The 21800-nt window shown below is 37.0% G+C and overlaps 3 protein-coding genes, 1 long non-coding RNA gene and 2 other non-coding genes across 8 annotated transcripts; 2 read left to right on the top strand and 4 right to left on the bottom strand.

Annotated features, from left to right (window-relative positions):
* Positions 1 to 5099: 5099 nt before the first annotated feature.
* LOC125589356 lies at positions 5100 to 5206 on the bottom strand. Its single transcript, XR_007325545.1, has one exon. It is a non-coding gene; the product is annotated as a small nucleolar RNA R71 (small nucleolar RNA).
* A 683-nt stretch (positions 5207 to 5889) lies between these two features.
* On the top strand, positions 5890 to 7010 carry LOC125588458. The gene is made up of 3 exons (XM_048759808.1): positions 5890 to 5926; positions 6037 to 6599; positions 6648 to 7010. Exons 1-3 carry the CDS (start codon positions 5890 to 5892, stop codon positions 7008 to 7010), a joined length of 963 nt encoding a protein of 320 aa, XP_048615765.1.
* A 6213-nt stretch (positions 7011 to 13223) lies between these two features.
* LOC106405117 (ethylene-responsive transcription factor ERF035) lies at positions 13224 to 15014 on the bottom strand. Its single transcript, XM_013845716.3, has one exon. The coding sequence runs from the start codon at positions 14189 to 14191 to the stop codon at positions 13337 to 13339; it is 855 nt and encodes a 284-aa protein (XP_013701170.2). The 5' UTR covers positions 14192 to 15014; the 3' UTR covers positions 13224 to 13336.
* Positions 15015 to 16739: 1725 nt separating this feature from the next.
* On the bottom strand, positions 16740 to 18955 carry LOC106406533. 3 transcript variants are annotated; one of them, XR_007324779.1, is made up of 4 exons: positions 18566 to 18955; positions 17540 to 18277; positions 17171 to 17248; positions 16740 to 17079 (listed from the first exon to the last, which is right to left on the bottom strand). It is a non-coding gene; the product is annotated as an uncharacterized LOC106406533 (transcript). The 3 variants fall into 3 exon arrangements; XR_007324780.1 differs by having other exon boundaries at positions 16740 to 17064; XR_007324778.1 differs by having other exon boundaries at positions 16740 to 17248.
* Positions 18956 to 19116: 161 nt separating this feature from the next.
* LOC106406532 lies at positions 19117 to 20333 on the top strand. Its single transcript, XR_007324781.1, has 2 exons — positions 19117 to 19597; positions 20206 to 20333. It is a non-coding gene; the product is annotated as an uncharacterized LOC106406532 (long non-coding RNA).
* Positions 20334 to 20549: 216 nt separating this feature from the next.
* On the bottom strand, positions 20550 to 21791 carry LOC125588649. The gene is made up of 3 exons (XM_048760227.1): positions 21526 to 21791; positions 21364 to 21430; positions 20550 to 20845 (listed from the first exon to the last, which is right to left on the bottom strand). Exons 1-3 carry the CDS (start codon positions 21665 to 21667, stop codon positions 20734 to 20736), a joined length of 321 nt encoding a protein of 106 aa, XP_048616184.1. The 5' UTR covers positions 21668 to 21791; the 3' UTR covers positions 20550 to 20733.
* Positions 21792 to 21800: the final 9 nt, after the last annotated feature.

The following is a 21800-nucleotide window of genomic DNA, read 5'->3' as shown; positions in this document are numbered from 1 at the left end:
ACAAGGTCCAAAAAATTGTTTATTTGCTAAAAAACAAGAAGCCGTCCGAAAAGATGTTGAGCGCGCCTTCGGAGTCCTGCAAGCTAGATTCGCCGTTGTTAGAAATCCATCTAATTTATGGGATAAAAACAAAATAGGAAATATTATGAAGACATGTATAATACTCCATAATATGATTGTCGAAGATGAACGAGATTCATACACTCAACACGCTTCAGAATTTCAACAAGGAGAAGATGTGGATCCTACATTTGTAGTCAAGAGGACTAAAAGTCTTGGTACTATATTGGGTCGTCGAGCAGAAGTTCGGGATAGACAAGGCCATCAACAATTAAAAGAAGATTTGATTGAAAATATATGGGCTAAATTTGGACATCTCCCTAACTACAATGTTTAGAAAAACTTGGACGGGAAAAAAAAAAATCCAACGTTTAGTTTCTATGAATTCAATAAAATGTTTGTTTTTTTATTTTTCATGTTTGTAATTTTTTTCCCAATTTTTTAAATTTCTCATGTTTTCAATTTTAATATTATATGTTTTATTTTAATTTTTTATTCTATATGTCATTATTTGATTAAATAAATAATAAGTTTACTAAAAAACATCAAAAAGTCCTACCAATAATCTAATTTTTTGGGATTGTCCTTAACTTTGGTCCTTAACCTCAAAATAACAATGAATTAATCTAAGGACCAGACAATTAGTCCTAGCAATAATCATGGCCTAATGATAAAGTATTCATTGTTATTCAGATTAAAGGTGCCTTGGCATATGTTAAATTAATTACGTTGTAGACAGAAAAATAGCGACTAAGACCATCCGCATTAGCGGTTTTCTACCGGTTCATGGACCTGTAAGGCGCGGTTTTTACCACGCGTCGTGCTCTCGTTTGTCAACCGCTTCGGCGTTGACGAGGAGGAAAGGTGGACTTCCTCATCTCATTTTCCCCTATTTCTCAAAAAACTAGGGTCTCGCCGTGAGAGGCGATTTTTCGTGCGACGACGACTCCCGGAGATTTGCTCCACCTAATCGACGACGATCTCTAGTATCCACGAGTGATATCTTTCATATTTACATTGTTTTATCCATTCATCCATGAGAATTTTCATCATATAGATTAGGATTTAGCCATGTCTAGGTTTCATTTTGCATTCATTGTCCTTATTAGGTGTTGGAGTGTGCCATGGAGTGATTTGAGATGTTTGGGAGCATTGTGATCCAAAAGGAGGTGAAAGATGAGCTTGGATGGAGCCTTTAGAGAAATCTCCTGTCGCTAATATTTTGTGGAGACACAGAAAATTGAGTTAGCTTTCTAATGGAAGTGGTTTCAAGTCATTTGGAGATGTAATGAAGGAGTTATGATCAATTTACTAGAGGCATATCCATCCTGGTCGAGCATCGCAGAGTGACCTCTCAGAGCGACCTACCGAGGTCGCTCCCAGCCAGAGCGACCAGGCAGAGCGACTAGCTCAAGTCTCTCCCAGCCAGAGCGACCAGCCAGAGCGACCAGCTCAAGTCACTCGCGTTTTGACGGGTCAAGACACAAAGAAACGCGTCGGGAGTGACCTCCTGGAGCGACTATGCTAGGTCACTCCGCGTGTTTTGCTTGGACGATTTTTATGTTATTTCAGGGGCCTTTTGGTCATCTTTTTTGATGTTTTTACACTTTCTAAACCTAAGTTAAGTACTTTTGTAAGTCATTGGAGGCAGAGAATCTCTTTTCGAGAGAGAAGAACTAGTAAAAACTTCTTTTGATTCGGATTTCATTGCTTTCATCTTGTGTTCTTGTTGATTTCTTATATATTTCTCTACATGATTAATCTGAAATCCAATATGGGTTTAAGAGGAATCATGGAGATTAGTGAGTAATCACCTTTTGAATTCATGGGTTAGGGAGATTAAGGGTGATTATGTTAGTTCTAGGATGTTTTAGTGTAGATCATTCTTGTTCCTTGCTAGTAGAGTATTCATAATGCATCTTCTGAGTTGGCCACTCAAAAGTTGATCAATAGACATTTCCCACCCAAAAGGTGTTTGATGAAATGCCTGAGACAACTCTCCTAGGCTTTTAGTATACTTTGCCAAAGACATTTGTTGTTAAAAGTGCTAAAATAGCTAATAGACTTGTTAGTAATGATTGCTTTCATATTATTCAACCAAAGACATTTGATGTTTGAGATATGTTAGCAAATGAGCGTTCATCTAGACATAGAGCTTGCTTAGAATTGTGTCTAGGCTTAAGGTTGATAGTTTGATTGATCATTTGTCATCCTTAGTTCGATACTTGATCACCCAAGGTCTAATCCCTATGCCCATGAGTTCTCTTTTCCCTTAGTCAAGAAAGTATCATTCTGTTATTGCTTTCTAGTATTAGTAGTAGTTTAAAACCCATCTAAATCATTGGTTACACTTAGATTAAGTGAGTACTTGCATTCTCGGTGCTTTGATATCCCTCAGAACTGGTTCGACAATCTTTTATACTACAACATTTGTCTTAGGAGCCTTGAAAACTCTTAATATCAAATTGGCGCCATTGCCAAATTCTGAGTAGATTGAAACATTGAGATTTAGTCACTTGCTTGAGACTAAGTCATTTTAAATTTTGTTTTGTTACTGATTCTTCTTCTTCAGAGCTTTAGAGAGAGAGTGTGCTCACTACAAGAAAAACGCGTTTTTATAGCGGACGAATAACGCTATCTAACGATAGGATAGCGGTTTGTTAAGCGTTGTATCATCGCCCGTCATAATAGGTCTAACACTTTAGATAGCGGTTTTCGCATTGCTATCGTTTTATGATATACCATAGCGGTTTTATGCATGCTATTAAATATTTTTTTAATAGCGTATTTTATGCGTTATTGTTTCTCTTGTTAAAAATTAAAAAAAAATTGAAAATAATAAAATTATTTATAGAAATTACAATTTATAAATTTAAATTGATTTATAAATTAAAATTGTATTACAAAAATCTAAATCTAAATAAAATAAAAAATCCTAAACCCTAATTAAAAAAAACCTAGATCTAATCTTCTCAGCCACCATTGTTATCTTCTCCGTTCCAGATTCAACTTCTCATGACACTTGCGGTCGTAACACTAAATAGAAGAGGACAAGATACTTTGGGGTTATCCTCCTGCAAATAAAAGTAACGAGCATTCAGAGAGTTTAAAAACCAATGCAATGGAGACTACATAGAATCAAAAGAACCTTGTTTTCATAGGATAGCTTCGAACCGTCTCCACCTTCACATTTTTTTCCTCTTCCTCTTCTTCTCACGACATCCTCCTCTTTCTTATTCCTCGTCATCTTACGTCGCTTGTCAGATCTCGGGAGGACTTCGTAGGGAACCTCCTCTTTACCACCGAAGTACCATACTTTCAATCCGATCTCCTCGGCTCCAGCCCACAGTTGTCTACCAGTGTTCGTCATCGTCCTCGGTTGGATCGTTCAGACGATTGGCTTGTTGATGTCATCTACGGAAGGGTGCGATTCATCGCCACAGGAAGAGGAGGACTGAGAGCATCGGTTGAAAAACAGGGAGGGAGTAACCATGGCGGAGGAGAAGTCGATCAAAATCAATGGGAGTGGTGAAGAAGGAGAAAAAATCGTAGAAAAAAAAAAGGATATGGAAAGACTTTATTTTCTTTTTGTCAGATCTGGAGTGAGTTGATATGTTTCGTTAATGAGAGGATAGATAAATGAAAAAGAGAGAGAACAAATTGTGGCCTTTAGATTATATTTCATCAATGGCCATAGATCTTTGAGGTGAAAAAATTAACCAATAAGAATGAAGGTTGAAGATTGATAAAGGACAATTTTAACCCTTAGATTAGAATTAATCAATGGCCATAGAAAAAAGCAACTACAATTCTTATAAATTCTTTAATTTGCCTAATTTTAAAGATAATATATTATAAAAATTTAAGAGTTATGTTTATGATTTTGAATTTATTATTTTGTTTTATGCTTTAGAGTTTAGATGTTTCTGATTTTGAATTTGGTGATTTTTTAAATGTTTGAAATTTAAGGGTTATGTTTATGATTTAGGGGTTTGGAGTTTTGAGAATATAAGGGTTAGATTTTTTATAAGTGTTATCTTTTAGTTTTTCTTTTATTTTATTAAAACTTGAAAATATGAGATTTGAGATTTTGAGGTAAGCTTTAGTGTTTATGTTATTAGGTTTAGATATAGGATAAAGGGTTTAAGGTTTGAAAATATGTTAAAGATTTAGGGTTTGAAATTTAAAGTGAAACTAGATTTTGAAAATATAAAATTTTAAATTTAAACTCAACATTTAAAATCAGAATAGGAAATATTTGAGATTTAGGATTTGTTTTTATAGTTTAGTGTTTAAAAATATGTTTAGAATTTAAAATTTTGTTTAGGGTTTAGGGATTCAAACAGGTAAACATAACGTTTTGAGTTATGTGCTATTAAAAATATGCTATCATAGCGTTTCTCACCTGAAGTGCTATGTAAAGTATGTAACAAAATTTTTTTAAAAATCGGTCCAGCTAAAGATAGCGTTTGCATTTCGGAAACGCTATCTAAAATTAAATGATATATCAACCATAGCATAAACGAAAAAAACGCTATCCTATTCCGCTATAAAAACCTCTTTTTCTTGTAGTGGCTAGAGATAGAAGAGAAGAAGAGCAACAAGCCCACTTGCAGGAATTGGACGTTGATATGGCAGATCCACAACAAGGGGCAGAACACCAACCGCGGGCAGCTCGACCCATTGATACTTATGACCGGCCCAACATTCATGGTCATAGACTGGGAATCCGAGCACCGGCTGTGGCAGCCAACAACTTTGAGGTCAAGTCAGGACTCCTCAACGTGATCGAGAACAACAAATTTCATGGCTTGGCTTTAGAGGACCCATTCGATCACTTGGACAGGTTCGACAGCTACTGCTGGTTGTCAAAAACCAATGGTGTGTCAGAGGATGCCTTAAAGCTGAAGTTATTCCCTTTCTCTTTGGGGGATAAGGCGCGTCGGTAGGATAAGTCTCTACTCAGCGACTCTATCACCACTTGGGATGACTGCAAGAAAGCATTCTTGGAGAAGTTCTTCTCTACTTCAAGAACTGCTAAGCTGAGAAATGAGATCTCCAGCTTTCAACAGAAGGGCTTGGAAGGATTCAGTGAAGCCTGAGAGAGATTCAAAGGCTACCAAGCTCAATGCCCTCACCATGGTTTCTCTAAGGAAAGCCTGTTGAGCACATTCTACAGGGGAGCTCTTCCTAAGTACAGAGCCAGATTGGATACAGCTAGCAATGGGTTCTTCTTTGGAAGAACTGAGGAAGATGCAGAGGAGCTGGTTGACAACATGGTAAAGAGTGACGCACTCTACAGTGGAGACCACGACAGAGGCAGTAGAACAGATGACAAGTAGACGAGGAAGGAGTTAAAGGCTCTTTAGGATAAGATAGACATACTCATTGCTGATAAATCCACCCAAGAGCAGCTGAACTTTGTTGGTAACTCAAACCAAGATGCACCACCTGGGATCAATGAGGTTGAGGGTTTGGAAGGTCAAGAAGAGATGTGTTTCATCAACAACAATGGCAGTTGGTACAAGAAAGAGCCCAACTTTCAGTACAACAACTACCAACAGAAATCTTATCCTAACAACCAACAGAGTGGTTATCAGCCTAGGAACAACCAGCAAGGCAACTATCAGCCTCAGCAAAACCCTCCTCCTGGTTTCTCCAACAAAGGGAACCAGTCTTCTCAACAACAAGTTAATCCTTCTACCTCTACTCCTCAGGAAAGCAGCACTGATGTTCTACTGAAACAGATCTTGGAGTCTCAGACTAGAAGTGAAAAGCAGGTTGGTTATGAGTTGAAGAACCTTCACTCCAAGATTGATGGAAGTTACAATGAGCTCAACAACAAGTTCAGGGCTTTGGAAAACCAGTTTGCTTCCATGACCACTCACCAGAATCGCCAGCAAGGGTCTCTGCCTGGAAAATCTGAGCAAACACCCAAGGAGTATTGCAATGTTGTCCTCTCTACCACTTCTTCAGGGATTGAATTGAGTAACCACAAGAAAGAGGTAGATGAAATTGAAAGATTGGTGTTTGGAACTGAGATTGAACAGGTTCAACATCTGATTGTAGCAACAGCTGAAGCAAAGATTGTGGAGGAAGCTGACAAAATGGTTGAAGTAAAGATTTTGAAGGGAGATGAACCCATGGCTGAGAAACCAGTTGCGAAGAGAGCTAACCAGAAGCTGAAAGAGGTCAAGCTGGAGGACACCACTGAGGTTGAGCAGTCACCCTATGACAAGCTCCCATTTCCACAAAGGGTTCTCACCAAAGCTCAGAAGAAGGTGATTTCCAAGTTCAGAAAAAACCTAAGTGATATTGGAGTTAAGCTTCCAGCGATTTCAGGTATGCGTGAGGCTCATGTCCAAATGATGCTCATCAAGGACATTGTAGACCACCAAGCAGAAGTAGCAGAGCTTCTCAACATCTCAACTTTGAAACTTGATCCACCAGTCACACCAACGTCTCTCCCTAAACTAGAATCCCAAGGGAAGTTCACCTTGTCTTGCTCTCTTGGTAAGCTCAACTTTGATGATGCTCTTGTTGATTCTGGTGCAAGTGTGAATGTGATCTCAATGGAGATGGTGAAGAGTCTTGAGATTGAACACATGGAGCCAGATACTTCCTCTCTCACGTTTGGGGATTTTTCTTCTACTACCCCTATTGGTCTCATCAAGGATTTCCCTTTGAAGATTGGATCTTGCACCATCCCCATAAACCTCACTGTCTTGAAGATGGCAACTGAGAAGAGAGTTCCATTGATCCTGGGCACACCATTCCTTACTACTGTGGGTGCTTGCATCGATTTCGCCAACAAGAAGGTCACACTCCTCAATGTCAAAGAAGCTGTCTCTTACCCAATTCAGTCTCCACTGGATGTTGAGTATTGTGGAACCATCACTTCTGGAGACCCCTACATTGAGAAGGATCCTCCTTCTCCACTTTCCACTTGAGGTACTTCTCTACTTTCCCTTGAATATACCATTTCATTTTTGCATATTAGCTTTCTCTTTTGGGTATCTATCTCTGCTTGACAACACAGAGACTGTGTCATCTAAGTTTGGGGGAGGTACCAAGTATTTGATCATGTTTGCTTTGATGATTTTTCATTGAGTCCTGCATACATACCTTTTAGCATAAAAAATAAAAAAACAAATCATATAGATTGCATCACTTGCATTTTTAGGAGAGTCTAGAGCATATAGGTTGCATTCACTTGCATTGGGAGCAATGATTTTAAACGCCTTGTAAAGAACACTACTTTGCACCTGAGTAGCTTATGCACCTCTCAAAAAGACTTGTATGCTTCGAGCCTTGAAAACTCTTCCTGAAACTAGTTGATTGCTGAAACTCAGTCTTTGAAGCCAACTACAAACCCTATTTGAACTGAATGAACTTAATGCTTCTTGCTCATGGTCCCTTGTGTACTGAGTCATGGCTATACACACTTTAGTTGTCACATCCTTTATGCCAATCTTATTTTGACAAACTCTAGTGGTAGACCACTCCCAAAAAAAAAAAACCTTTCCCTCCTTTTAAGCTTTCATTGTTTGATGAGTGAGGTCTTCTTCGGAAAGTCTTACATGTGCATAATGTTGAGAGTATCGGGAACGACAATGCTTGATCTTCATTCTTGCTAGATTGGGCACTCTATTGTCTAGCTATAGGTGGGGGATGAGTGTTGTGATTATGATTTGGGAGCAATGAAAAAGGAAAAGAAATGACTCTTTGTGTTTAAGTGAATTGTTTTATTGGGATAAGTAGATAAACTTCTAGCTCAAGTTATGAAAGTTTTGGCCCCCACCTAAAAAAAAAAAAAAAAAAATGAAATAAAAAAGAAAAGAAAATAAAAAATGAAGAAAAAAAATAAAAAATAAAAATATGAAAAGAAAAGAAAAAGAAAGAAAAAGGGGGCTAGCAAAGTTGTTAGGAGCTAAGTAATGTTTTGAGGTTGTGAAAAATCCCTTGTAGATTTCAAAGAGAAGGAGTTAATGCTCTTAGGATCTTTTGGTGAGAGATGTGAGTTGGGTTTGACATTTGGGAATGATTGTGTAATTGTATGTTTGGGAAAAGGGTAGAACAATGGAGATTGAGCATTGTATGCATGAGTTGATCCCTTTCTTAGATATATTATGTGCAATGTCAAGTCTACTTGTTTCGAGAGTAAACCACCTTAAAGATCATATGTTTTGAACCTCTTGAATCACTTGAATAAAAGCATTCCCTTACCCAACCAAATGATTTGGACCAACTGACCATTTGCAAGAATTCACCTAATGTTTTGTGCTTAACGAATGTAAGAGTTGGTTGATTTGAATATGTGGATGATTGATGATGAGTGTAAGGGCAAAAAGAGTTGAGATAGACCTAGAGAAGCTAGAGTGTAATAAGAGAGTGTGCTAATTGTGTGTGCTAGTTGTGTTTCTTTTGGCTATGAGCTCCCAACTTCAAACCTCTCTCCCTATGAGTTCTAGAAAGTTCACTTGTGGACAAGTAAAAGAACAAGTTTAGGGGAGTTGATATCTTGCATATTTACATTGTTTTATCCATTCATCCATGAGAATTTTCATCATATAGATTAGGATTTAGCCATGTCTAGGTTGCATTTTGCATTCATTGTCCTTATTAGGTGTTGGAGTGTGCCATGGAGTGATTTGAGATGTTTGGGAGCATTGTGATCCAAAAGGAGGTGAAAGATGAGCATGTATGAAGCCTTTAGAGAAATCTTCTGTTGCTAAGCTTTTGTGGAGACACAGAAAATTGAGTTAGCTTTCTAATGGAAGTGGTTTCAAGTCATTTGGAGATGTAATGAAGGAGTTATGATCATTTTACTAGAGACATGTCCATCCTGGTCGAGCATCGCAGAGTGACCTCTCAGAGCGACCTACCGAGGTCGCTCCCAGCCAGAGCGACCAGGCAGAGCGACTAGCTCAAGTCACTCCCAGCCAGAGCGACCAGCCAGAGCGACCAGCTCAAGTCACTCGCGTTTTGACGGGTCGAGACACAAAGAAACGCGTCGGGAGTGACCTCCTGGAGCGACTATGCTAGGTCACTCCGCGTGTTTTGCTTGGACGATTTTTATGTTATTTCAGGGGCCTTTTGGTCATTTTTTTGATGTTTTTACACTTTCTAAACCTAAGTTAAGTACTTTTGTAACTCATTGGAGGCAGAGAATCTCTTTTCGAGAGAGAAGAACTAGTAAAAACTTCTTTTGATTCAGATTTCATTGCTTTCATCTTGTGTTCTTGTTGATTTCTTATCTATTTCTCTACATGATTAATATAAAATCAAATATGGGTTTAAGAGGAATCATGGAGATTAGTGAGTAATCACCTTTTGAATTCATGGGTTAGGGAGATTAAGGGTGATTCGGTTAGTTCTAGGATGTTTTAGTGTAGATCATTCTTGTTCCTTGCTAGTAGAGTATTCATAATGCATCTTCTGAGTTGGCCACTCAAAAGTTGATCAATAGACATTTCCCACCCAAAAGGTGTTTGATGAAATGCCTGAGACAACTCTCCAGGCTTTTAGTATACTTTGCCAAAGACATTTGTTGTTAAAAGTGCTAAAATAGCTAATAGACTTGTTAGTAATGATTGCTTTCATATTATTCAACCAAAGACATTTGATGTTTGAGATATGTTAGCAAATGAGCGTTCATCTAGACATAGAGCTTGCTTAAAAGAATTGTGTCTAGGCTTAAGGTTGATAGTTTGATTGATCATTTGTCATCCTTAGTTCGATACTTGATCACCCAAGGTCTAATCCCTATGCCCATGAGTTCTCTCTTCCCTTAGTCAAGAAAGTATCATTCTGTTATTGCTTTGTAGTATTAGTAGTAGTTTAAAACCCATCTAAATCATTGGTTGCACTTAGATTAAGTGAGTACTTGCATTCTCGGTGCTTTGATATCCCTCAGAACTGTTTCGACAATCTTTTATACTACAACATTTGTCTTAGGAGCCTTGAAAACTCTTAATATCAACGAGCGTAGGTGAGTATCGAGTAGTTGTACAGAATTTTTGGGTCGATAATATGTTAGGCATTCGCAGAGAAGTTCGAGATACAGAAAAGCATGATCGTTTGAAAGCTGATTTAATGGAGAATGTATGGCAAAAGTTTCGTGATGAAGATGAATAATCTTTGTATTTTCTTGAAATCTCAAATGTATGAATTCTGAAATGTATTGAATAAAACTTTTATGTAATTTTTTTTATGTAATCTATTCTTAATGTATTGAATAAAAAGTTTTAAAATATTTTAAAATATTATTATATTTTATTCATGAAATTTCAATATATTGAAAAGTTTTAAAAAATTTAAAAAATAATATTATTTTATTCTTATGAACCCTTTTTCAGGTTCACTAATGCAAGAACACAATAGATAGATGTTCATCACTATTCAAGGACCCACCAAAAATATATTAAAATAATCCTATGAACCCCAAAAGGGGGTTCAATAATGCAGATGCTCTAATACATGTGTCGTAAAGGGATGCTTTGGCTCTTGAAGTCAAAGTTCGTCTATATTCCTTTAGATTCTCTAAATCCAGGGTGAAAGAGAATAGTAGAAACGACTTTATAAAGTTAGAGCATCATTATCCATGTATCTTACACAGGTTTCTTAGTGTAATTGGGATTTAAAAAAAAAAGAAAAAATGTAATAATCATAGGAGACGTCTCTTAATTAAGCACTGGAAGAGACGTCTCTTCTCTTCCTGTCTTTGCCTTCCTCTCTTCACCTTTCTCTCTTCCTCTCTATCTCTTCCTCTCTGTCTCGTGCTTCCACAGTTTGTTCACCGTGAAGATGTCGTTGACGGAGCTAGACGATGGACTGGTACGTAGTATGGCCATCGGAGCAGTCTTCTCCGACTTCGTACGCAACTACTTTTTTCTATGATCTCCGATTAACTTTGCCAAAATCCAATTCTCAAGATTGATCTCATCGTTGAATTTGCAGGGAGGGAAGATACGTTCGGTGGTGTTCCACAGGACTGATGATCTGCTGGTGACATCGAGCGAGGATGATTCGCTCCTTCAAGATTCTGCTTTGTTTCTCAGATTTTTGCTAATGTTTTTCTTGGTCTTCTGAAGGTAACGGAATCAATCAGTTTCAATCTGAACTTTTAGTTTTTCCAATCTTCAATCAATTCCAAGTTTATTCACAGTTTTGGGGAAGATTTGCTGTCTACTCTCCAATTCGTTTTCCATAAAGTTCGTTTCTTTCCTGCTTAAAAATGGATGCTTCGAGGTGATTTCAAGAAAAGTTTGTACCTTTTCTAGATTTGGGGTTATATTAGGTATCTTTGTTGATAACGACGAAAAAATTGGAGTAACAATATGACTATAATGGAGGAGAAGCAGAGTGTCGAGAATCATCATCACCCAAGCAGGCTCAGAAGATCAATGGAGAAATAGCAGAGCTTCCGAGGTGTTGCCACTGTACATAATCAGAAACGTGGAGTTATTATGGAGAAGCTTCCTAGTTTTGGCAAAGCAGCAACGATGGAGAGGCAGAAGAGTTTCCGCGGCGGGTTTCTAGAGAAGCAGAAGAGATTCCGTGTGGTGATGGAGAGGCAGCTGAGCTTCATCGGTGAGAGGAGGAAGAAGACTGAGTCGCCAGGGAAGAGAGGTGATCTCCATATAGCTGCTAGAACTGAGAACTTAGGGAAGGTTAAAGTGCTGATTCGAGGCGGTTGCGATGGAGAAGAGTTGAGAGAGTTGTTGTCAAAGCAGAATTTTGAAGGAGAGACTCCTCTTTACACTGCTGCAGAGAATGGTCATTCAGCTATTGGTGAGAAGATGTTGAAGCGAGCTGATCATTTTTTCTTTGTTTTGTAGAAATGTGGTTTTAGTTTGGAGCCTTCACAAGGTACATCCCTAGAAGCCACCTTCACACCAGATGGCAAGTATTTTCTGCCAGGTAATATGGTCATACACTTGTCCAGATAATGCTAGATTCTTTTTGATTGTTCTGTCTTTGTTGCCTTTACATGGATGGATCAAGTGACATGAGTCAGGTTCCAGTTGCAACAGAGGTAAATCTAAAAACTTTCAAACTTTTAAGTTGTTTCTTGTTGCTTGACCTTCGGTTTAATTCTCTGTTCCTTGTAGTTCAAGTTTCTTGTTGTTACTGTCCTTGTAGTTTAAGTTTCAAGCGTCTTGATGTTTCACTGTCTTGTGTTCTAGAGCATTAAAAGATTTGTGTTTCTCATTCTTGTTGTTTCAGGTGGTGAAGTGGAGTGGAGCATTGGAGTGGAGCATTCACGGGTATTGGAGTGGAGCATTCACGAGTGACAGAGAGTTGTTGTTTCATTGTCTTGTGTCATTGAGTCATTGAGTTGTAATTGTGTCATTGACTTGTATTTGTGTCACGGGTGTACAAGAGTGACAGAGAGAGTTGGAGTCTTGTGGTGTTTGTAGTCTTCTGTTAAAGTTCACACATATAGTTCACGAGTGACAACTTCCATCCTTCTCTATATATATTTGCAATTCACTTGAAAAGCAATTCACAAAGTAATCTACTCCATTCTCTACTTCAACTTATCTTCACAAGCAATTCACAACAACTTCTATCCTTCTCTATATATATTTGCAATTCACTTGAAAAGCAAAATTTTCAATCTTCTATTCTTCTTGTCTTCACAAAATTTTCAAAATTTCATATATGGCATCCTCTTCTCATAACATTTTTGAGGGACGGACGATGAAAATTTTGATCAATATTTATTTTTTATGTTTTTATTTTAAAATCAATGTTTAAAATGTTATCTTGTACTATGTTTTAAGAAAAAAATTAAGTTTAATAAGAAAAATCAAAAAACTTTGGTGTTTAATTAAATTTTTTTTTAAGAACCCTTAAATAAGAGACTTGCAATGGAGCACATAAATTCTTGGATCTCTTAATCCAATTTTTTAATTAATTTTTACAGTTAAAAAATATTTAAAAAAAAATAAGTGACCCATTTAAGATATCTAGGATAATGGTGCTCTTAGAGCCTCGAGAGAGTGTCACTATCAGCAAACGTTGTCTTCTTATTTTCTGTGTATTTTACTCTAAAAATACGTTCTTGCCACAGCCACTGCCACTTATTAGATTCACTTACATTACTTCAATTTTTGAAACACATACAATTATTCAAAAGGAGCTCATATTTCACAAAAAAAAGTAATTAACAACATAAACGTAATAATTAACAAAAAGATAGTAAAAATCAGTTTAAACCATAATGCATGCATGGAACTATACGTACGTACGTAAACAACGGTAGGGTACTTTAGTCATCTAGCCAGGCGAACCCTACATCCTCTCCGTAAAGCTGCCAAGTAGTCGTGCTCTCGTAGTAGCCAAACGAGTCGTCGTGGTTTAAAAATCCTTCCATGAAAAGATCCGGCAAATCAAACACCGTCTCTTCGTTGCTTTCCTTGTCCGTACTCAAACTATCTATCGTGTCTGAAGAAAACACAAAACTGCTGGAAGTCGAAGACTGAGCTGTAGACAACTCGGAATGACTTCGCTCATTGGCTAATTTCTCATCTATAACCGGTTCTTGCCACATGACTTCTGCGGCTTTGGCAGCTGCGGCTTGTATATCCTTTGGAGAGCAGCTAACCGGACGAGGAAGCAAACCGGACAGTTCCGGGAAGTTTAGATAACCGGAGTTGCCTTTAATAGCTAAAGCCGCAACGTCATGAGCTCGAGCTGCCATCTCAGCCGTTGGATAAGTCCCAAGCCAGATTCTCGATTTCTTCTTTGGTTCTCTAATCTCCGACACCCATTTCCCCCAGCTCCTCTTCCTTACTCCTCTATAAGTCGGATTCTTATTACCATTGCCACCGTTTCTCTTCCGCCGTTTTCCACCGGCTTCAGTGTCTTGCACTAAATATCTTTTAGAAGACCAAGATTCCGACGAATTGACGGCGGCGACGGTGGAGGTTGTTATTGCGGAAGCATTATTGTCTTCCTGATGGTGAGTAGCACTACTCTCTACGTTGATTTGTTTTTCCATTTTAGAGAGAGAGAGAGAGAAAATTAAAGGTATAAAGGTTACAAGTTGAAGTGGTCTGCTATTAAATATTCTTCCAAGTTGTTTTGTTTTTCTGTTTCGTCCTTTCCATGTTATAAAACACATGACATTAATATATAAAAGAACAAAATCTGTATTATTATTTTGTTATATAGTAGGTCCGGATTGTCAATCAACCGTCCTCCATTTTCAGCGAATAACTTACCCCCATGTGAAAATTACATAGAAATAATATGTATTTATTTAATAACAATTGAGTATAAAATCTAAATAACTATTGGATGGCATTCGTTTAAATGTCTCTCGTCTTATATATGGACCGACTATCGTCTTATATATGGACCGACTATCCTGCATGCGCGTCACCTTCATAACTATGAACGTTGGCTTGGAGTTGCAACGTCGTAATTATGAATAAGTAGCACAATGTGTGGAGAGTGTCTACTTGTATTTTCTGCATTATTAGACTTATATAGTACATAAAGGTTTTATGTTGACCCACTTTGCTTTACAATAAAACGACATATGTCATAATTAACTTGGACGTTGGAACACACAATAGTTTTTGTGTAAAAAAAGAATGCACTACAGTTAATGGGGTAATTACCAAAATAAAAATTCGACCACGAGAATCATGTTAGTAAGCTATAACCCTTCCAGTCTTTTTTTTTTTTTTTTTTTGTAAAAGGGCATACCCCTTCCAGTCTTTCAATCATGCCCAATTTTTTATATGATTACTAGCTATAACCTATAATATATATTGCGGAATCTCTTGGATCTATTGCTCTATGATGTAATTTTTGACTGGCTGAGAACTACATATATACTAGGCCTGGGACGAATCGGGTATCCGGACAATTTTAAGGTATCCGGATCCGGATCCTTATCCGGCGGATCCATAATTTTACTATCCTTATCCGGATCCGGGGTTCTCGGATATCCGGATGTCAGATATCCTTCTAAAAATTGTAATATCCGGCGGATATCCGGATCCGGATTTGGATCCTTAAAATAAATAAAAAATAATATCTATATATATAAAATATTAACAATAATTTAAAAATAAAAATATATATAATTTTTTTAATTATTTCTATGTATAATATTACAAAATTTACATAAAATTTATATATACTATTATAAAATGAAAGTATATTAAATAAAATTAATTTTTATATATAGATATAACTATTTTTGAAATAATTATTAATAAAACTTACGGATCCGGATATCCGTACTAAAAAATTAAAGTATCCGGATCTGGATCCGGCTTTGACGGATCCAACATTTTACTATCCGGATCCGGATTCGGCCCCTCCGGATATCCTGATTTTCGGATCGGATCCGGATCGAATCTCGGATCGAATCCGGATCTCGGATAAAAGTTCCAGGCCTAATATATACTACACTGAAATACGGTGACTGTACTGAATATCTGATGTGGTTCTATATTTATGTTTTTATTATTGCGTTCGGGTCTGGAAATTAAATATAAAGGTTGCATATATGCAAATATACATATATATATATATATTTGAGCATAATGTTTATTTACATTTAACTAGTGTTTTATTCGATTGGGCGCCACTGTAACTAGCAAACACTTCAACTTGTCAATGATAAAATAAATTACTCCTAGTAACATAAATGAGTGTCATTTTTTAAATTAATACTGCATAGTTAAAAGTTACTCCCTCCGTTTCTACATGATCCATGTTTAAGAAAAATATTTTGTTTCTAAAAGATCAATATTTTACATTTTCAATGTATGTTATAATGTCAAATTGTAAACTTCAAAAACATTAATTGTGTTTACTGAATTTTGATTAGTTTAAAGTCATTGGAAATAACTAAACACGGAAAGTAATACATTTATTATCAAAAATTTACGTGTTTTCTTAATAACTGTGAAAACTCTAAAACATGGATCATTCCGAAATGGAGAGAGTAGTATTTAATTAGTTTTTATTGATAAATTTAAATAGATAGGTCGAAGGAATATTATTATTAAAACCTTTTTTTGTTGGTTACAAGATTATGCATGTACACACATTTTATATTGTCTTTTTGTTGTTTTTGAAGAATGAAGAACCTTGAGTTCTGTGAAGTGTTAACTATTTATTGATATACAATACTCCCTCCGTTTTTTTATATAAGTCGTTTTAGAGAAATTTTTATGTTCCAAATTATATGACGTTTTCGGTTTTCTGTGTAAAATTTATTAACACTTAATGTTGTTTGACCAATGATAATATACCTTCTATTTTATTATTGGTTGATTTGTGGTTAGGTAAATAATTAATGATGTTTTTGTTTAGAAAATATAAAAAATTAATGATTTCTTAATCTACGTGCATAATTCTAAAACGACTTATATTAAAGAACGGAGAGAGTATTCATATACAATACGATGAAGAAATTATTCCCAAGAAAAGTAAGATTCTGATCGACAACAAAACGATTGTCATTACCAAGGAAAATCTGATTTTTTTTTTTTGAACGAACTACTTGCTTACGATAGAATAAGAGTTACAGTCTCCAAACGGAGGGGTTAAAACATGTGCTATATTTAAGTTTCAGCTGGCCAGTCAAGAAAGCCAGCCAAAAAGTTGTTATCTTCTCTTTTTTTTCTAAGAGCATTATTATCTCAAAGATCCATTTAGAATCTCTTATTTTTCTTTTACTACTTTTAAATAGTAAATGTGTGTTAAGAAACAACATTAAGAAACTCTGACATTTACATGCTCCAATGCAAAGTCTCTTAATTTAAGGTTCTTAAAAAAAAAATTATTAAACATTTTTTTATTAAACTCAATTTCACTTCGAAACTCTTTCACTACCATACACAACATCTTCGTAAGAACTCTAATTCATGTCTTCAATTCTTTAGATTCACTGCTAAACCTCAACAACTTCAATTAACACACACATGAAACATATCAAGCAACATTGCATCCTTGATCCTTCTCCTTAGGCGACTGAAAAGTACAAGTCTAAACATGTGCTAAATTCAAAAAACTAATCCACACACACTTTTATCAACACTGGATTACTGTAAAAAAAATCTCTATCAAACATACTTACCCAGTATAGTAATCCCTTGGCATAGACATGTCCTTAAGAGGCCCGAACTGCTCAAACGACCTCCTGAGATCTTCTTGCCTGAAAAGAAAAGGAAGAGAAGTTAGAGAGAAAGTAAAATTTGCAAAAAAGCAAAAAAAAAAATGAATAAAGATTGGAGTCATAGTCAACTAATACAGAGAACTATGGTTTTCATGAACGATGAACCGCAAAAACGTAAGAGTACAAGATAGCTTTGATGACATACATTAACTTTCTTAAAGTATCCACAGTACATAACATCATGACTAGATATGAGGTATCCAAACAGTCATAAGCGGGGAAGAGAATAGCCGAAGAAGGGAGTTGTAGAGAAATCAAGTATGTATATACCTGCAGTCATGGCTTAGATTGCGAACCAAAAGACTGGTCGGGAGGTCCACACTACGACCTCCATAACGGCCTCCTGTTGAGATTCTTCTCATTGCAGATTTGTTCTTCACTTTGTCTCTTTGTTTGTTTTGTTTCTCTCTTAAACTCTTACTCTTGTTCTCTGTTTCTCTCTGTTTTTGATTATGCAAGACTTAGTTTTTCCAAACTGATTTTTCATTCATACTTGCATGACTTCTTACAAACGATGACAGTCTTCATATTAGACTTCGTGCTGACACTTACCATACTTCCTTGGTCACTTAAACCTATTTCCATACTTCTAGTCTTAGACTAATCTTACACTCCAAAGTTTGACTATTCTAACAACTCTTACCAATTCTCTTAGTTTACTCTCTTACCAACTCTGAACTTAGATAGCTTACTAACCGACTGACTCTTAACTTGACTACTCACTTCTTAACTACTAGTTACATAACTAACTTCCTTGTTGACTTTGACCTTGACTTTTCTTCTTCTTCCTTCCTTCACGTTTCTTGATTCTTCTTGCTTGTTTCTTGTGCTTCACGTTTCTTCTTCTTCTCCTCACTGTCTTCACTCCTTTCGTATGCACGTTTTACTCAAGGAATCACTTCTCAACACCTCCTCTAGGGCTTGGGCTTGTTCGACCCCTCCTCCCATAACCCCTTGGTGGTGACGGAGTGTAGCTCCTTCCCCTCATTGCGGCAAACTCCAACTTCTCTGTCAGCCAATAGACACACAAACAAACCGTGTAAGAAAAAAACCACAAACGTCTGGATGTTTAGGACACAAGAGACCACAAACGCAAGAGCATCTGAGAGAACTTCAAAGAAGCATTCAAACTGGTTTCGAAACAGAAAAAAAATACTAACATAAAGTAGTCTTTCAACCTAAGAATTGGGACAAAAGAGACAGATCTGGTTTGTTATTATAATCTTCACCCGATCGTCTCAACAATCAATTCGACACAAAAGAGACAGATTTGGTTTGTTATTATAATCATCGTACCAAGCCACGAAAGGTCTCGACTTTACTATTTTCTATCTCCAGTAACAAAAGCAAAGAGCGAAATCAAAAGATGAAGGCGGCGCAGAAGCCGATCCACGCCGTGACGACATGGGTTCGCCGGCAACCACCAAAGGTCAAAGCTTTTCTCGGTGTTGTATCCGCCATGACTGCTCCCGTTTTCTTAAGAGTGATTGTTCACGACCATGACAACCTTTTCGTCGCCGCCGAAGCTGTCCACGCCCTCGGAATCTCCGTTCTCATTTACAAGCTCACCAAGGAGAAGACTTGCGCCGGTACTCAATCTCACTTGAATCGCAGCTTTCGTCGCACAGAGAACTTTCTAGAGAGAGAGAAGAGAGAAACGACTTAGAATGAAGACAGTCCTCTCAAACGCCTACACGTGTCCAGCAAGAGACGCCTCTTAGAGCAGCTCCATCAGGAGTTCTTACCTGGGTTTCTGAACAAAAAAGTTAAAAAAATAAATGAAAAGAAAATTAAAATTTAAAACCGGTTCTATAAACAGAGTTTAAAGAGACAGTAAGAACCCATAAGTGTCAGTTTTGTATTGGTTGAATATGTAAAGGAAAAAAATTTCCGTGTATCTCTCTCTTCCTTCTCTTTCTTCCATTTGACAAAAAAAAAAAATTTCTCCGTCGTGGTACTCGTCGAACATCGGAGTCCTGCTCCTCAACAAGTACCTGCTGAGCAACTACGGGTTCAAGTACCCGATCTTCCTCACCATGTGCCACATGACGGCATGCTCGCTGCTCAGCTACGTCTCCATCGCGTGGATGAAGATGGTCCCTATGCAGATGATCCGATCCCGCGTCCAGTTCCTCAAGATCGCCGCGCTGAGCCTCGTTTTCTGCGTGTCGGTGGTGTTCGGGAACATCTCGCTCCGGTTTCGTTTAACCAGGCGATTGGTGCGACGACGCCGTTTTTACGGCCGTGTTTGCGTATTTGATAACGTTGAAGAGGGAGGCTTATGTGACGCTCGTTCCTGTTGTTACCGGTGTTGTCATTGCCAGTGCGGTAATGATTATGTTTTTTTTATTACTTTCGAAATAAATTAAAAATGTGAACTTTTGATTTGGTTTATGAGTATTGAGCATATGTTTGAAATCGAGAGTGAAAGTGTTTGGTTTTGGGTGATGAAAGTCTTTAGCTTTAGGAGCTTGAATCTGATTGATTTGATTCATATTTGGATGTCGATAGATATGTTAGTTTACATTTCATCTTAGAATCCTTTGGGACTGATGAAAACCAAATCAATACGGTGGTTTCTTGTGAATTCGAATTCGGTGAACCTAATTACTGGTTCGAACTTAGACGTCAAGCAGAGGTTATAGTGAAACTGGATCAAGAGAGGTTGTGGTCTTGTGCCATGGATTTCGATCAAACATGATTCGGTCTTTTCACTTACCCTTAAACCGAACTCTTTTCATCTTTTGCACATTAGAGTTTGATTAGATAGTGGGTGAATCTTGATTGCGATCAATACAGGCTAACTTCAAATATGTAAGCCAAAGACTCTTCAAAGCTGTTTGCTTTTTTTTTTTTCCAATTATCTAGTTAGACTTTAAGGGGTATGAGAATGAGAGTGTTTTGATTTTTGGGTTTTGGTGTTTCCATTGTTGCAGAGAGAGTGAAGGCAGTTTTTACTTTGGGAGACATGTTGCTGTGAAGCCTGTTTCTCCGATAATTTATAAATTTTGTAAAATTTAAATTTAATAATTCAATTTCTTAAAAAAAAAATTTAAGAACTTCATAAGAGTTATCCCAATGGACCTTCTCAAAACAAATTACAATATTAAGGGTTCTAAACTTCATAAAGTACACAATTAACAATTAAATTAATTTTAAAAACCCATTAAAGGCTCTTACCAATGGAAGTGGTCTTAGAGCATCATTATCCCAAAGTTCTTATTAGGGTGTCTTAATTATTTTTTAATAGTTTTTAAGTAGTAAAGTGACTTAAGAGACATAGCTAAGAGATTTTAATATTTACCATCTCCAATGCAAGTCTCTTAATTAAGAGTTCTTAAAAAAAATTAAACATTTTATGAAAAACATGTCTACACAAAATGATCTTGGTTGGTTGAGAATGAGAGAGTATATGTGTGATCAAAAGTGACTGAAAACTACAAGACTTCCTCCATGACAGAAAACTACAAGCTTATTCCCAATGCTACAAGGCAACAAAACAGAAAACTACAAGACTTCCTCCACTCCGTGACACAAGAAAACTCCCAATGCTCCATTCTTTGACTATGTCTTGACCTGAAAGACGAAGATGAATCAATAACCAGATGCAATAACATGAAACATAAGAACAAGAACATGAAACATAAGATCAGAATAACAAACAACAAACACATCAACAGAACTAGCATGAAACAGACAAGAAACAACTCGTCGAACCTTAAACAAAAACACTTAAACACCCGTGATTTCACTACTAATGAAAGATCCTTAAAAGAAACATTATAACATTGAAGTTTAGTACTAAAGCCATTGCCCCTAAAAGTAGTCTTTTGAAACTCTTTCCGACAAAATTCTTAAAAAGTTTTGAACTTTGCTGAAAAGCTAACTACTTTGATTGAAACCCACTTCAATTACCAAGTAGAAAGGATAAGCAAGCATCACAAGAGGCAGTGTAAATCTAAAGAACCGAGTGGGTTTGTCTAAACTCTTGTAGATTTTCTCAGACATCTGCAGTTACAGAAACATTATATAAATAAAAACTTCATCTAAGAAACACAACAACACTGAAACAAGACAACAAGAAAGCAACTTACAGGATGCCAAGATTAGTCGTTCTCAACATGTCCATGGTTCTGGTGGTGAGTTCTGTGGCTAATTCTCCTGCAGATCAATCAAAGGCCATATACTTAAACATGTAGAAGACAAAAATAATAAGCAAGTTGCTTCCCAGAGATAGGTTTGAAAGCAAAACGAACCAGCCATGGTAAGGGACAAGAATAGAGGCCAAGAACGAAGAGAGCCCAGAACATGGTTCCTTGAGCAAACCAATAAAGAGGCCAAACAAGCCAATTGTTGAGGTAAGCAGCTCCAGCAGCCAACGCAAACACGATCGCACATCTCTCACGACGTAACGGAGGAAGGGCGCCTGGGTCGAATCTCTGCGTTTTGGGTTCTTCCTCCTCGATTGGAGGAGAGGAGTCGACTGTTAGAGCTCTGTTAAGCCCAAGTTCGCCATTATCAGAGCTCTATA

The sequence above is a fragment of the Brassica napus genome, chromosome C6 (assembly GCF_020379485.1).
Source record: "Brassica napus cultivar Da-Ae chromosome C6, Da-Ae, whole genome shotgun sequence".
Classification (NCBI taxonomy): domain Eukaryota; kingdom Viridiplantae; phylum Streptophyta; class Magnoliopsida; order Brassicales; family Brassicaceae; genus Brassica; species Brassica napus.
The sequence above is the reverse complement of the archived record's forward strand: the minus strand, read 5'-3'. Positions and strand labels throughout refer to the sequence as shown.

Coding starts and splice junctions, on each gene's coding strand:
- LOC125588458 (XM_048759808.1), top strand. CDS start 5,890: ATGAGCTCAACAACAAGTTCAGGGCTTTGGAAAACCA. Junction 5,927..6,036: donor TTCAGGGCTTTGGAAAACCA/GTTTGCTTCCAT, acceptor CCACTTCTTCAG/GGATTGAATTGAGTAACCAC. Junction 6,600..6,647: donor TCAACTTTGATGATGCTCTT/GTTGATTCTGGT, acceptor GAGATGGTGAAG/AGTCTTGAGATTGAACACAT.
- LOC106405117 (XM_013845716.3), bottom strand. CDS start 14,191: ATGTGTTTTATAACATGGAAAGGACGAAACAGAAAAACAAAACAACTT.
- LOC125588649 (XM_048760227.1), bottom strand. CDS start 21,667: ATGTGCGATCGTGTTTGCGTTGGCTGCTGGAGCTGCTTACCTCAACAA. Junction 21,431..21,525: donor CTTGTCCCTTACCATGGCTG/GTTCGTTTTGCT, acceptor ATTGATCTGCAG/GAGAATTAGCCACAGAACTC. Junction 20,846..21,363: donor ACGACTAATCTTGGCATCCT/GTAAGTTGCTTT, acceptor TTCGTCTTTCAG/GTCAAGACATAGTCAAAGAA.